The sequence below is a fragment of the Panthera leo genome, chromosome D1, assembly GCF_018350215.1.
Source record: "Panthera leo isolate Ple1 chromosome D1, P.leo_Ple1_pat1.1, whole genome shotgun sequence".
In the NCBI taxonomy this organism is placed as follows: domain Eukaryota; kingdom Metazoa; phylum Chordata; class Mammalia; order Carnivora; family Felidae; genus Panthera; species Panthera leo.
In genome coordinates this window covers 90100358-90114419 of record NC_056688.1, presented here as the reverse complement: position 1 = coordinate 90114419, position 14062 = coordinate 90100358, and the positions used below count along the sequence as shown (strand labels likewise).

Sequence of the window (14062 nt, the reverse complement as noted above, 5' to 3'; positions counted from 1 at the left end):
ATCATTGTTGCACTATATGCTAACTAATTTGGATGTAAATTTTAAAAAAATAAAATTAAAAAAAAAAAGGGAGCAAATGCCTCCCCTATCAGCTCGTGTGGTGATTGATCTTGGTGTGGAAGGAAATTAGAAACAATTCTCACCCTCACTAAGATAAGGCTACATCTCTACCTTAAAAACCTATTATTTAAAAAATATATATATTAGTACCAACACAAAGGGAAATATGATCCAAAGGACAACCAACAATGGAGGCATTTTTAACATCGTTCAATTTGGCTCTTATCTCTCAAAACCTTCTGCACTGAACCACTGGTTCAGTGGTTACTGCAGGCTCACCATGGACATTGTCGCCAATGAGTAGATTTTACTGCCCTCCCCACCCAGGCAGGGGCTGAATGGCCTTCCTGTGAGCTCTCACGGAACTCCCTGCTTTTCTCTATTATGGTATTTATCATACAATAGTGTAATTTTTTTGTTTACTTATGTACCTCTCATCCTGGACTATGTATGCTTGAAAACACAAAGTATATCTTAATTTATTTTGGGATCCTTAGCACCTAAAACAATACCTAGACCATTAGGAGGTACAGAATTAATGAATGAATAAATGAATAAATGCATTAGCAGAAAATCAAATATAAGTTTTCACATCTATGTTTTCCTAACCTAAGCAAATGATAGAAATATGACAGACAAGAAGGAAAAGGCACTTTTTTCCTTTATATGGATAAAAGAATTACATTCACAAAGAAATTGAGATGCCAAGGATTGAAACTTAGCCTCTTATCTTTACCCTCAATAATATCAACAATATAATAAACATCTCACCAATAATGAATAAAACCAAAGTCTGCACACTGATTTTCTAATACAAATCTCACAACTTTGTCTTACTCTCTTGAACTGATGATACTATTGAGAATTCAATTACAACTGTCTGTTTGAAACACATAATTAATGTGTCTCTATAAACATTTTGATAGAACATTGTATTTATTATCAAGTATGTACCATAGTTAAAAAAAAAAAAAACAGAGTTGCTTTAAAAAACAAAACAAAACCCTTGCAAAATAGGATCAACATCAATGTATTGGAGTGAGACTTTTGCTACAATATTCACAGTTTCCAATGATTTTCCAACAGTCTGAAACAGTGATGTGAATTTCTTTCAATCAGGCTATAGTTTAATCTTTTTCCAGGGAAATATTTTTAATAGGATTACTGACCCTTTTAACAGTCTTGGAAAGAAAATGAATCTTATAAGCATTCCGGCATATAACTATTATAAAAATAAATAGAACAGTCAATCAGAGGAAATTGTAATAGACTTGAGAAACCAAACTTACTCAAGAAATGTACATGAGCCTGTGTGGTGATTACCACTTTCACAGAGAGAAGATTCTACACACCAGCAAAACAAGCGAGCACACCAAGACAAATGAAGGGCTGGAAAGAATGGGAAAACTTTGAACAAACAGCTTTCATCTCTTCCTTAAAACAAAACTAACCGCATTCAGTTCAATCAATTCTGCAGACTCCTAGGCCTGTCCCTGAGTACTATTTGGTTTTTCAGAAGGTACTTAAATGTTTCGGGGGCGGGGAAGGGAAGGATGCTTACTGATTTAAGACACATTTTTGCACTCACAATTCTTTGTGCTTTAAGAGGAATTTTTTCAGGTCATTAGTTTATAATGTGAACTGGTGCCTAGGGATATTTTGAAAGGGAAAAAAAAAAGAGTGTGCTTGGAGATGCAGTTAATGTAACTTGCATCATCATTTATTTCAGCTCAATTTGGGGCACAAAACTGAACTCAGAATGAGTTCACCACATCTGCAACAGTTTCTTTCTCAGCATGCAATGATCTTACAGAAATTTGAAAACACAATATGCCCCTTACCCTCAAAACAAAAAACATCATAACCCCTTTAAAACATTCAGGTCCTTGCAAGAAGTTCTTACTTTTCCAGAGTATGAAAATAAAGTCAGCTTTGCAACTTCCAAAATAATTTGGATTATCAAAATGCCATTGGTGGGGCGCCTGGGTGGCTCAGGCAGTTAAGTATTCGACTCTTGATTTTGGCTCAGGTCATGATCTCACCGTTGTGGGATCGAGGCCCTCGTTGGGCTCTACACTGAGCATGGAGCCTGTTTAAGATTCTCTCTCTCTCCAGCCTTCTCCCCCCACCCCACTCCACCCCCACTTGCACACACACTCTTTCCAAAAAAAAAAAAAAAAAACCACCACACACAAAATGCAATTGTCATACAAAATATATTAATTCTGCTAGTTTTGCCCTTGTTTCCACACCCCACCCCAACCATTCCTACTGCTTTGTTAGGTACAGAAAGGATGGAACTAAATCATTAGGCTCTGAGAAAGCAAACATCTTCCCAAACCCAAGTTTATAGACCAAAAGATGATTTGGCCTTAAGCAAGATTAATTTGATTGACATATCATGTCAAAACAGATCGTTCACAGCCTCAAAGTAAACAAGATATTTCCTAATTTCTCCATTAAGTGTAAATAAACACATCGCCCACAGTTTTCAAGCGTAAACAAAACAAATATCAATATTCCAACTATCTTGCACAAAGTAACCAGTTAGAATCACTTTTCCTTTTCTTCATTATAAATACCCTTCGTTTACATTTGTTAAGGGCACATGAATCATGACTTAAAATCATGAAGTATCTTGAAAGTGTGATCACCCCGGAGATTATGAAACTCCCTATTCTCAATCAGGTACGCATTAGAATAACCAGGGGAATTTTTACAAAATACCAATTCCTGGGCCCCAGCTAAGATTTAGAGTGGGCCCTGGTGTCACCATGCTCTAAAAAACCCCTCAGGTGAGTCCGATGTGCAGCAAGGGGGAGAACCAATTGTCTCACAAATGTGGATCAGGGACCCAGAAAGGACCAAAGTTGAGACCGAGCCAATGGCAGGCCATCTGAGGCAGAACCCAGAACAAAGACTACAAACTCAAATGCCTACAGGAGCCACTTCGGTGAATGAAGCAGGCAACGCATACACACTTCTTCACAACGTGCGAATGCCAGAGGGTGTGACAAACAGGGCGCTCACAGGGCAAGGGCTCCCCAGCTCTAGCTGATCTTGCCATCAGGGAAATCAGAGGTAACAGGTCTTCCCTCTTAATCAAAGAAGACCATAAATAAAGATTTTTTATGTAACATTTCCCAACTTTTAAAGGTTGACTCAATCGAAAAAACACAACACCACTGTATGAGGCGAGCAAGACACATAATGAAACACACAACATGGGCTTGGACTTTAGGCTTCGGTTTATCACTTCCAGTCTGGAGGGGTGTTTCCATTCTCCAGTGACCACAGCATCCCAGTGACATCCCAGTGACAACAACCAACAATGCCTAGCATTGAGTATTTCTTGTGTTAGCCACTCTGCTCAGGGTTTTACTTGGAGTCTCTCAATTAACCTTCGTAAACCTTTAAGGCACCATTATTACCCACCCCCCTTACTCAACCGCCTCTCCCAAGGTCACATACCTAGAAAGTGGCAATGCCAGGACCCAAAGGGATACAGTGTAACTCCATAGCCTATATTATGCTATATTTCTTAAACATTTTAAACATGCTTTTAAAAACCTCTACTCTTTGCGCTTATATCTCTTCAAAAGCAAATGAATTATATGAAATGATTTCTCGGGTCCCTTTTAGTTCTCAAATTCGATGGCTCTGACTCCATAATACAACTCTTGGTTGTAGAAAAATGTTGGAATTTGCATGCATCAGTCTCAAATCCCTGATATGCATTAGCTGATCAAAGGAAAGGAATGAATGAATGCTTATTAAATAGTCTTTTTGAAAAAACAGCAAAGACATAAAATTATAATAAAATTCTTTATCTCTATTGCTCTAGAGAGTTGACTTCCCCATTTTACCTTTTGAAAGATGAGGAAAAGTGCTCAGAAATTCTTCATATGTTTGTTCATGACAATTAACAAACTTATCCAAGACTTCTTCAGTTAATCGATCTTCATCCATGATCTCCAATTCTGATATTCGGGCAGGCATTCCTATTCACGAGGCCACTTTATCTATGGGACAAAGAAAAGCATGAGCTAGAGAGAGTTGGGGTACCAGCCTCTCTTGAAAATGTTGTAGAAATTTGCAGAAATTCAGTCTTTCAAGGTGAGAGGTACTTCAAAGGGTATATCCAACGACAACAATAACAGCTAATATTCATTAGCTACTTATTTAGCACTCACTGTGTACCGGGTGCAGTTCTGAGCCCTTCGATGTTAACTTCCTAACAATCCTAGCTCAGGTCACAGAGCCAGTAGTTAGAAGGACCAGTTCCAGGAGTCAGATCTAGAACCCATGCCCTTAAGCACTTCACTGTGCTTCACCTCTAGCCATTGTGTGGTACCCCTGCCCCCACCACGTGCTACTGTACTGTTGCCACCAAACAACTGACTCGTCTGTGCTTTAACACATCCAAGGACTGGGAACTCCGAACATTCCAAAGAAGCTTTGGACCACTGTATCAAAGACTCCTTCAAAATCTCTCTCCCTGCACATCTCCCCAACTGGGCCCTGAGCCCCTGGGGATCATATTGCACAATTTCAATCCTTCTTATACATAACATCCTTCCAAATATTTGAACAAGCCTATGCCGTCCTTTCTCAATTTTATCTCACTCACTTAATTTTTTTTTTTTCAAAACCAACCTCAGAATTCAGTTTCTCGGGGTGCCTGGGTGGCTCAGTCAGTTGAGTATCCAACTCTCGATTTCAGCTCAGGTCAGGATCCCGGGGTCGTGGGATTGAGCCCTGCGTCAAGCCCCATGCTGAGCGTGGAGCCTGCTGAAGATTCTCTCTCTCACTGTCTGCCTGTCTGTCTCTCTCTTTCAGGACACCTGAGTGGTTCAGTCAGACACTTGTCTGACTCTTGATTTCGGCCCAGGTCATCATGATCTCACGGTTAGTGATTTCAAGCCCCATGTCAGGCTGTATGCTGACAGCTCAGAGTCTGCTTGGGATTCTCTCCCTCCCTCTCTCTCTCTGCCCCTCCCCCGCTTGCACGTGTACATTCTCCCTCTCTCTGTCTCAAAATAAACATTTAAAATTACAAAAAAGTTTCTCTCCCTCTCCCCCTCCCCCACTCTCTCTCGATGAAGAAAAAAAAAAATCAGTTTCTCTCCAGAGGCTTTAGCCTTCCAACCCCATCACCACAGAGAGCTAATCACAATTTCTCTGTGCTGCCTCATACTGTGTCTATGGTTACACTTAACATACTGTATTGGAAATAGTTGTATAGATTTCTGGGTCCCATTAGACATGAAGCCTGTGACAGGCAGGGCCCATGTCTTTCCTTCTTTGTATCCCAAGTGCTAAATAGCTCAGGACATGGCATACTGCTGGCACCCATCAATATGAAGCTAACATTACTCATTTGAGCAGGTAGGGTAGTCAAATACTGCTAGAAACTGGCAAAACTCAACTAAACTTGCCCAATTATTTCACCTGTGCCTTAACACGACACAGCTTCAAGCGGTTCCGCTCTCCTGAGCAGTCTACCCGGAAGAGATTTCACACCGCCTGCATCCCTTTAAAGTATGCCAACCAGAAATGAAGACAAGACTCCAGATACGCTCTGGATCCAGTGAGGTTTGACTAACTCCCACATTCTGAATACTGCACTCCTACTATATGCTGAAGTGTGTTCACATTGCTGGTGGCCTCCTCACATTGTCAGTTACTTAACATACTGCTAAATGCGTGTCGGCTAGGACACAATGCCTCAATCCTTGCAGTCTAACTTTGTTTTTCCTTGTGACATTTCAACTTGTTAAACTCCATTCATTCGGTATGAAATATCATAGCTTTGAGAAATTTACTATCTACAGAAAGCAGAAGAGTAATTACTGCCTAAGAAGTAGAATTCGTGGGGGATAATAAAAAGGAGGGTGTTCTCTGATAGTGTACAGGAGGGAGAGAAAGCACCAAGCTTCTTCTAGTTTTCCAAAACAAGCACAAAATTTTGTTATCTGTTATTAAATTTATTTATTTGGTATCTACCAGAAGTTCAGATAGACACAGAAATGTTTTCATAAGATGATGGCCAACCTCATTTGGTGGCAAGACCTGACCTGAATTAACATGAAAGTATCTATGGTTTTTGTTAATTCTACTCAGTGTGACCACTCAGACGTTTCCCTGAAGAAGTTCTAAGGGGGATGCTTTTGAGGTGTTTTCCCGGACCCCACTGGAGATTTTGTGTAACACATGGTATTACCCGATTACCTTTCTAAACTCCAAAAAACTCTGAATTCTGAAACACATCTGACCCTAAGGGTTTTAAGTAAGGAATTGTTAAGTTTCGCATACTTCACAGGATTGCGGTGAGAATTAAATGGATATAAATGAACCGTCAAACAATGTTAGCCATGATGACCATGATGATAATGGATCAGCCTTGGTATTCTGTCCATTGCCTCCACAAAGACCTGCCTTGACTGTGTGTGACCCCCTCTGACTTTGAAGGCATTGATGTCACCTCAAGATAAATCAAGATAAGCCCGCATGCTTTACAACCCTAGAAAAAAATATGGTGCTATCGAAGTCTGAAAACCACAAAAAATAAAATAAAAATAAAAGGAAAAATTTTAACGTAACTATATATGAACTCAAAATGAAAGAAACTGTTTCAAACTATTTGTAACCTGAAAATTAAATACAGGAAAAAGTATCAGGTAGAGTTTATGCAAATTCACCCATAACACTGCCAGGCTTCAGCAATTCGAAGTTTAATAAACTATGCTTGCAGTTGCCAGATAAAAAATAATAAATTCAAAGGTGGCTATTATTTCACTGTCAGTAGGACATGGACTTAGTTACAAGAATGTTAACGTCAATCTGCTTTTCCAGGATGGAACCCCAGTGAAATTCCAGCTCCGTAGGACATCAATCTCTTCCTCAAATCTCCTTCAGCCGATAAATACCGAAAAGAGGCGGCCAGGCTGTTTTACATTGCTGTAAATGTCTCCTTGTGGATGCTTTAAGAGTGACAATAGAAAATCCTTTAAACTTCTTTTCCAATTCTCAAAGTGGTAATATTCTGAGATTTTAGCCTTAACACATCTCAGTTTTACCAAAAGGACATAATTAACAGGCTATGCACAGGACACATTCAAACTCCTTCAAGGCCTTTAATTTAATTCACGTGGTTATCCCAATACAGAAGAGGTAATGTTTTTACTGACTTTATAAAGAGTTTTGTAAACTGGCATCATCTGAAGAGTGTAACAAATACCCACCTTCAAATTTAGAACTTTCCTTATCTCTAAAAATGCAAATAGCCTAATGTTAAAAGTCCCCAGGGACTGACAGAGCAGGTAATCATTTACCAGACACTCAAGTGGTTTATGCAAATCCCAGTGGTTTTCTAGAAGGAAGCAATGCTTTTTCAGTTGCCATTCACGTTTATTTGTTTTTATCGTGAAGTATTATTTCTAAAAAGGAAAAAGGGGGAGAGAGAGAGCGAGAGCGAGAGCGACTTGCCCATAATAGGATCCTTTATTTTGGCATGGATTTTATATTTTAAGGCTTAGAGCTCCACATGAAAGACCCAGAACTTTTGTGACGATAAGTAAATGAGTAGAAATATTGACTGGAAAATCACACACAACACTTTCACAATCACAGCCTCCAGAGGGAAACACAGGGAGGATATTTTGCTCTGCTTGGACTACTAAATTTCACAGGAAGACCACAGGCTCGGTTCTCTTCCTATCCAGTCACTGAGAGATGGAGAGAAAATCACAGAACCTTCCCGGGGTCCTGTTTTCTACTACCAAATAATGAAACTAACAACCACCCAAGCCAATTAGTGCTCTGTGGTCTCTGAAAAGCATAATTATGAAACATGGCATGTGGAATTATCACCATTGACTCAACACATCTTTGATGTTTATCTGCAGACCTCTGCCTAATGCAACCTACCTAAACAAATTGCAACCTTCAGAGGCAAGAGTGGTAAGTCTTCGGAAACAAGTCGCCATGAGCTGGTCTCCCCTCAAAGTGTATAACCTGCTTTTAACAGCATAAAGAATTGTACGTTGACAAAAATGGGGTTGTCTTTTTTAAACTGTGAGGTTTACTGCTGATATTTTAAAATAATAAATAACAACACATTTTTAAAGAGTTGTGCAGAGGCTGTCAAAATCCACTTCCTCAAATGTTCATAGTTCTGCTCAACAAGAATCTCCTGCTGTGCCGAATGGTAAGATGGAATATTATCAAAAGAATTCACCTTGCCTACAGAGATGAAACTATCAACCTTGGTACTTCACAGGATGGGTCTTCTTTTATTTTTTGGAAAATGGGCAAATTTTAAAAAGACCAAAATTACATTGCAAGTGTACTGATTTATTTAGATGATAGAAGAGACCCGGTATGAACTGATTTCTTCTGCCTTGACTGAACTACACCTATTTTGCATCCTCTAATATTTTTTATGTCTTTTAGATCATATTAAAGAGAGAAAGAAATCCAGTGATTGAAATTGTCACAGATTCTCAGGGTTGAGAGAAACCTGGAGGTCATCTAGTCCAATGACAGAGAATAAATGAATAAATCTGGCAAAGAAACTTCAGGTAGGGTTTTTGTCAAGTAAGGACTACTGATGAGGAGCAGTACTAGGGTTTGCATATCAAAACAGTAATGACAACATGCTTATGACTATGAATTTCAAGGCAAACATGAAGGCAGCAGGAAATTAAGGGAAAGGCAGCAATCTCATCAGGATTGTTATAACCATGCCCCCAACTACATCCTGTACCTCAACAACATACAAAAACCTTGAGGCAAAGCAAGGCAAAGCATATGTGTATACGTGTGTGCACAGTAACTCCTCTGCTGCGTTTTATCAGAATGAGATAAAAACATACAATTCTAGCATCAAAGAATACACTGCACTTCAAGTTATAAGCTTCTCCCAACGAGACTTTCCTAACACTTAAAGGCACGGAATTCTTCATTATCACCAAAATGTTGATGGCATAAGCATCTACATGTCTATATAAAGACTTCCCTAGGCACACTTCTGCATTGAGCTTTAAGGGCAGCACTTGGAGGGAGGTGAAAAAGCTTGGGGATTACTGCCGACTACAGAGCTTCAGAAGAGAGAAGTTGTATTGTCATCCATGCGATGGTCTTATTAATAGGAATTTCGCAGCTTATTTTTTCCTTGACAAAATCTCACCGTGAGGAAAAGAGAAAAAAGAGACACCCATACTAAAAGCTGCATCTAATAAAACATGCGAGCTAAGTACATGCTCATCATGAACACAGATACAAGAGATGCCTTAAGAGAAACAGATCTAGTTCCTTTCCTAAAGAGGATTATAATCTATGCACTCTATACAGGACTCCATTTTTGTAACAAGAATGACTCTGATGATCCATATGTATGGTGATTGTTTTTATTTTTTGTATTTTTTTGGTGATTATTTTTAAATTAGAGCAATATGGAATGGAGTGAAAGTATTTTTTAATGAAGGCTGTAATAGTAAGAACAATGAAAACATATCAAGACAAAACAGTGGATTTTATAAAAGAAGCAGGAAAAAAATATATAGACAATCTTTAGGACATAGGACTAGGCAAAGAGTTCTTAGAACTGACACCAAAAGCATGTCTCTAAGAAGAAAAAGTGATATACCCTATAACCCAGCAACTGCACTACTAGGTATTTACCCAAAGGAGACAAAAATACAGATCCAAAGGGGCACATGCACCCCAACGTTTACAGCAGCAGTATCAACAATAGTCAAATTATGGAAAGGGCCCAAATGTCCATTGACTAAGGAACAAATAAAGATGTGGTGTAAATGTGTGTGTGTGTGTGTGTGTGTGTGTGTGTGTGTGTGTACAGGTGAACATAGGGGAAGGAGGGAAAAAAAGAGAGAAGCAAACCATAAGAGACTTTAAAGTGTAGAGAACAAACTCAAGGTTGATGGAGAAAGGTGGGTGGGGGATGGGCTAAATGGGTAATGGGTATTAAGGAGGTCACTTGTGCTGAGCACTGGGTGTTATATATAAGTGATGAATCACTAAATTCTACACCTGAAACCAATTTTACAATATATGTTAAGTAGAATTTAACAGGGTGCCTGGGTGGCTCAGTCGGTTGAGTGTCCGACCTCGGCTCAAGTCATGATCTCACGGTTTGTGAGTTCGAGCCCCGCATCGGGCTCTGTGCTGACAGCTCAGAGCCTGGAGCCTGCTTCTGATTCTGTGTCTCCCTATCTCTCTGCCCCTCCCCGGCTAACGCTGTCTCTCTCTGTCTCAAAATAAATAAATAAATAAATAATTAAAAATTAAAAAAAATAGAATTTAAATATAAACTTGAAATAAAAAAAGAAGAAAACGTGATAAGTTAAACCTCATCAAAATTCAAAACTTTGCTCTGGGAAAGATCCTGTTAAGAAGATAAAAAAGAATCACAGGCTGGGAGAAAACATTTATAAATTACACATCCAACACAGGACTAGCACACGGAACATATAAAGAACTCTCAAAACCCAACATTAAAGAAAAGTCCAGTTAAAAAAAAAAACTAAAGACATGCACAGACATTTCACCAAAGAGGATATATAAATTGTAAATAATCTAATGAAAAGATGTTAATATCATTAGCCATTAAAGGAATGTAAATTAAAGCCACAATGAGATACCCCTACACACTCATCAGAATGGGTGAGACAAATCATCAGAAAAATTGTGAGAACACCAATTTTGTGTTGTGGATATAAGTGGGGTAACATTAGTCTGGCAGTGGTGATAGAGCTGGGTATCTTGACTGTCGTATCTTGACATGTGGCTACACATGTCAGACAGCTGAACTACACACACAAATTGTGCATATGTAACTGGTAAAACCGGGATATGTTCTATGGATTGTACCAATATCAATTTCCTGACTTTTATAATGTACACAGATACACAAGATGTTAACATTGCAAAAGGCTGCAACAAGAGTGCACAAAATCTCCCTCCCTATACATTTTTTTTGGAACCTCACATGAATCCGTTCTGTGATCTGTGATTATTTCAAAGTTAAAAGTTGAAAAGGGGAAAAGGGGAGCAAGAGAAGAAGGCTAAGGCAAGTAAGGTAAAAGAAAAGATTTAAGAAAATAAAATTATGCATGTTGATTGTTTTTCCCCTGCAGAAAGCTCTGGGGGAATGGGAATAACACTAATCTATAAAATTACATGTTGAAGCAGAAACTTTCCTGTTGAAAAATTTGCTTCCCTTTCCTGCTCATCCATCCAAGCTACTGTAATGAGGTTTCTTGAGGCTATCATTCATTAAGCCTTACTGTTCATCAGCAGATTGTATAAAATCAATTTTATGTCCCCAAAATATACTCTTCCTTCAAGCTGTTTCAGTCAATCCAGAAATGTCTGCATTGACTCACTGAGGCAGGTCAACTGAGTATTAGATTGTTTTCAATTACACAGTTATTAATTCCATTAAGCAAAGAAAAATGCACACAGTTAAGCATTCAAACTTCCTCCCCCCACTCGTTTCCTATAATTTTTTTAAAAAGCAGATTACCAGTGGATATGGAATCTGAAGGATATACCCATAAGACAAATTTCAGAAAATCCACTGTTTGGGAAATCAGAAAGACTACTTTTTCACTACCACTTTTGATTATTTGCTTTGTTGAAAAATTTCATTATGGGTAATCACAAGTAAATACCCTATCTTCACCCCCTAGTAAAACTCCAACAAGCACATTAACTCTAGGCTAGTCCATTTATCAAGAAAAATGTGCCACACATGTCCTTCAACCACTTTCAAAACTGATCTCCTATCTTCAGAAATGTGATCAACTACATCAGTGCGTTATGAATGGTGACGAGTCTTTCATCGAACATTTTTTCAAGGTGCCTGATAAAGCTGTGAATCCAGTAGAGGCAGTAGAGTTTCTGAGTCAACTTTATAGCTCTATAACCATGCAATAATATTTCAATCATAAGAGAATTTTTTTTAGCTCAGTTGTAATCCCACCTTCACAGGGGATGCAATGCCCCATTAATGCCTATGTTACCTGTATTGCATAGTAATTGCAGCACAAAGGTATCCACTCTTAATTAAAGCTATCCCCTTCTCTCCAGCGTCCTGAGTCTGTAAGCCACCTGCACAGTGCACAGTACTGTTACAATACCAGAAATCCTGCTTTAAAGCAAAATCCACACAGCCAGTTAGAAGCAGGTGTAGACAAACCCAACTAAACCAACTCTGCTTGCAGAAATTCATTTCTAAGTGCTTCAAAATGCCAGATCTTGCAAATAAAATCGACCTTTTCATTTGACATTTCTTGAAAGAAATAAGATTTTAAAGATGCATTTCTCAACTATTTTTTATTCTAAACTCCTATGACTATGACTGTGGAATAATAAATGAGCTTTAACAGGGAGTACAGTAATTCCCCAGCTTCCAATTAATCTCAGCATTTTAATTGCAATTTTGCCTCAATGTACACAATGTAACACACATACACAAATGTGGTTTCTATATCCAAAGACAGTAACTAAGAAACACAAAATCCCTCCTTCTCTAAAAATAAAATTTTGAAGTGAATTTTTTTTTACTACAACATTGTAAATCACCTCTGCAATTTTTCTCCATTTTATTTTACAGCAGAGTCCACCTTAAATCACAGAACAATGAAGAGGAAAATACCAGTCATTGCAGTCAGGTGGCCATATTTAATTAATTGTCCTAAATAAAAAGTGACAGGTCACTTGTCATGTCCTTCTTTTGACAATCCATCATACTAACTGTAGTTTGCTTCCTTCCATAGACTTCCTTTTCCTGCCTCTTTTCTCCTCTCTGCCAGTTTCCATTGTGGCTCCCATTACGGGATTCACTCAACAAGTCAAATATCTCCTTTTCCTAGGCTGTTTATATTATTTCCTTAAGCATCAGCCACTTATTTAAAAAGTAAAAATTATCTATTCCTATCCGAATGCTATGAAAAGTTGTCCTTGACTCAAACTTATTAATTCGTTGAGCAGCAATGTAATTTTTTCTCCATTTGCAAAATGGGGATGGAAATGCTTGAGAGGCACTCTGTACTTCTTGAAAACCAATCATGAGTTCACAGAAGAGTGTCCCTCCCCTGCGTCCCCTCAACCCACCATGGATACACACCCCTGCAGCTCTGCTACCCTTGTTCTGTTATTTAACTTCTCTGACCTTAAAGTAGTTTGAATGTGAAAATAAAGGCACTGGACTTGAAGCTGTCCCCCATCTCTGGCATTCTATTTTTCTCCAATTATGCTTCCTAATTGTTCAATTACTATGTCAGTATATCCTCTTACTTTTATCTCCCCACTGTGAAAGAAAAATTATTTTATTCTGTAATTGCACTGACTCTCATTCTTTAATTATCCACTGTGTTTTGGATTAAGGTAGGAGAAATTAATATATTTCAGTAGTTTTGTTTTAAATTTTAAAAAAATGTTTATTTTTGAGACAGAGAGTTGAGTGAGGGAGGGGCAGAGAGAGAGGGAGACACAGAATCTGAAGCAGGCTTTATAGGCTCTGAGCTGTCAGCACAGAACCTGATGCAGGGCTCGAACCCACAAACCGGGAGATCATGACCTGAGCCAAAATCAGATGCTTAACCAACTGAGCCACGCAGGTGCCCCTCAGCAGAAGTTTGAATTAGATTGTGCCAAAGGGGTTTAAGAATGGGCTGAGTAACCTATAATTACAATTTCCTGGTGAACTTTTAAGACCTTCTAAGGGTAAGTGTAAGGAAGGATGTAAAGTTGCTTTGTCCCATTACTATGTATGTCTCTTAAAGACAAGATTTGTGTCTGTGATAATTTTTCTAATTCTCCACATGCCCCTATACATAGTGGATGCACAATAAATACAGTTTACTATTTCACATTTAGTTTCTATGCTGAGCATTTCAGTAGATTGGGATCTTGACTGAGATCACTGCAAATCTAATGCTCTCCTAATGGTGTGGCAAAGGCTAAAGGTTTTAAA

The 14062-nt window shown here is 38.6% G+C and overlaps 1 protein-coding gene across 9 annotated transcripts in view; it reads right to left on the bottom strand.

Moving 5' to 3' along the window:
- LOC122200658 (intraflagellar transport associated protein) overlaps positions 1-14062 on the bottom strand; it is a 65668-nt gene that overhangs the window by 44287 nt on the left and 7319 nt on the right. For all 9 annotated transcript variants that reach the window (XR_006193885.1, XM_042906371.1, XM_042906369.1 and 6 more), the window contains one exon: positions 3927-4082. Coding sequence is in view for 8 of the 9 variants with exons in the window: in XM_042906371.1 (XP_042762305.1) it covers positions 3927-4059 (133 nt within the window). In the remaining variant the exon portion in view is untranslated. The remainder of the gene's footprint in view (positions 1-3926; positions 4083-14062) is intronic.